This window comes from Aureococcus anophagefferens (genome assembly GCF_000186865.1).
Source record: "Aureococcus anophagefferens unplaced genomic scaffold AURANscaffold_3, whole genome shotgun sequence".
NCBI lineage: Eukaryota > Pelagophyceae > Pelagomonadales > Pelagomonadaceae > Aureococcus > Aureococcus anophagefferens.
The window spans coordinates 1,246,011-1,248,422 of record NW_008705563.1 but is presented as its reverse complement, the minus strand read 5'-3'; the positions used below and the strand labels follow the sequence as shown (position 1 = coordinate 1,248,422).

At 68.9% G+C, this 2,412-nt stretch overlaps 1 protein-coding gene across 1 annotated transcript in view; it reads left to right on the top strand.

The window, feature by feature from the left end:
* The window catches only part of AURANDRAFT_70852 (hypothetical protein), a gene marked incomplete at both ends in the record, with an annotated part of 6,097 nt that extends 4,146 nt beyond the window's left edge, over positions 1-1,951 (top strand). The window contains 2 exons of the mRNA XM_009035741.1: positions 80-196; positions 448-1,951. Coding sequence (XP_009033989.1) covers positions 80-196; positions 448-1,936 — 1,606 coding nt within the window. The remainder of the gene's footprint in view (positions 1-79; positions 197-447) is intronic.
* Between the last annotated feature and the right edge of the window lie 461 nt (positions 1,952-2,412).

Below are 2,412 nucleotides of genomic sequence, written 5' to 3'. Positions count from 1 at the left end.
GCTGGATGCTTTTTTTCGGGACGCGCGCGCGCGGAACACTCACGTTGAAGCGACGTTTAATCTCTCTTGTCCTGCCCAGGTCGACGCGCGTCGCGTCCGAGGTCCTCGAGCCCGGGTGCTGGCCCGACCCGGAGGCGCCGCCCTGCTGGCCCCCGGAGGCGTCGGACCTGCTGCCGGAGTCGGCCTACGCCGTGCCGTCCGCGCGGAGCGCGCGGCCGCTCGTCGCCGCGCCGCCGCCGCCGGCGTGCCCGCGCGCCGCCGCGCGGAACCCAAATCTTCACGCTGACTTCAATGTGCGCGTAATCGAACGGCTCGGACCAGACGCTTCGGCTGTGCTTCGAGAACTCGACGAGAGCGATTGATTCGTCCAAACATCAGCACTGACCGAGCGAGAACATTTCAAAGTTTGGTCGGGACGTCCCAAACCGGTGGTTGATTTCCGCACAGGCGCGCGGCCACCCACCACATGCCCGAGCTCGTCGAGGCGCCCGACGGCGACTGGGGGCGCCTGCCCCTGCCGGAGCTCGCGCTCTACGCGTCGAAGAAGGCCGTCGTCGTCACGGAGCGGCGCAAGAACGCCGTCGCCGTGCCGCTCTGGGTCGTCGACAACTCCATCTTCGCGCCGCGCAAGGGCGAGTCCGACGCCAAGGCCTTCTACGACACGCCCAAGGTGCGCCAGCGCATGTTCGCCAAGGACTGGGCCTACCTCACGGGGCTGCCGCGCTTCCCCAAGTTCGCCGCGCGGCTCGGCGGCGCGAAGCGCGGCAAGGAGGCGTCGCCGGCGGTGCAGGCCGCGCTCGCCGACGGCGCGCGGCGGCTCTACGACCGGCTCATCGCGGCCCACACGCACTACGCGACGCGCAACTCCATGTCGAGCAACCCCTTCGACGTGACGATGACGTCCTGGCTCCTCTTCCTCAAGGAGGCGCGGCTCATCGACGAGCGGCTGACCGTCGAGGACGCGCAGCGCATCTTCATCAACTGCAACGTCGAGCACGGCGCGAGCAAGGAGCTCGCGGCCGCGAACGACGACGACATGCTCATCCGCTACGAGTTCGTCGAGGCGGCGCTCCGCGTCATCGACGCGCGCTACGGCCTCGAGGACGCGCCGCCGCCGGGCGTCGACCGCGCGGAGCGCATCCTGGAGGCCGTCGACGCCTTCACGCGGGACCACCTCGACCTGCTGCCGCCGGAGACGTTCGTCGACCCCGACGACTTCCGGCGCGAGGAGCTCTACACGGAGGACTGCGACAGGGCCCTGCGCCGCCACGACGGCCTGCTCAAGCAGCTCCACCTCGCGTTCGCGCTCACGCACATGGTCCAGGGCCGGCCGTCGTTCTCGCTCGCCGAGTGGTACGCGTTCCTGACCAAGGCGGGCATCCTCGACACGGCGGCGTCGCGCGTCCGCGCGCGGCGCGCGTTCGTCTACTCGCGGACGTCCTTCGTCGACAACACGGACGCGCGGTTCCGCGAGCTGTCCTACACGTGCTTCCTCGAGGCGCTCTGCCGCTTCGTGGGCCGCGACGTGCCCGTGCCGAGCGACGAGGCCCTCGAGGAGGTCGGCGCGGGCGAGTGCCTCGCGGAGTTCTACGAGTCGCTCTGGACGTCGTCGAACGGCGGCGACGCGCTCAAGGCGAGCCACCGGCTCCGCCGGCTCCTCGAGCCCGACCCGGCCATGCCCCTCGCGCGCAAGCTCGGCCTCGTCCTGCCCCACGCGGTCCAGAACCTCGCCGTCGCCCACCGCGGCGACCTCCGCACGAAGCTCTCCACCGTGCGCCTCGCCCACGCGCTCTCCAAGGACCAGCAGGCCAAGTGGCTCGGCACGCCGGGCATCCACATCACGCGCGCGTCCATCGACCACCTCTTCGTCGACCTCTCCCAGCAGGCGGCGAAGCTCAAGCGGCGAGCCGCGGAGAAAGCCGCGGGCGGGCACTAGTTTTGTGTTTTTGTGCGTGCGGGAAGGTGGGGGGGTGCTGCGGCATAGAAGTCCGCATACATATGGTGCGATACACGGCGGACGGGGTTTGACGCAACGAAAAAAAGTACCCCATTTTTTGTCGTTTTGGCCGCATGTCAGTCGTAAGTAACGGTTAGGTAAGTCCTTGCGTCGACGCCGATATTGGCGGCGCCACGTACAATCACGTTGAAGTTCATCATGAACTTCCAAGGCAGAATGCACGTCGACAACGATTGGCAACGTCGATTGCGTCGACACCAGCGTCGACAACCCGAGACTGCCACAACTCACCGCGTCGCGAAGCACGACACGTCGCCACGCCCTACGACGGCAGCACGACTGCACACCGCACCGCACGCCGCTTGCACACTCGCGCCACATGGTCCGCGCGCTCGTCCTGCTCGCAAGCGTCCTCGCGGCGCGCGGCCTGCGGCCGCCGCGGCCGCCGCGGAGCC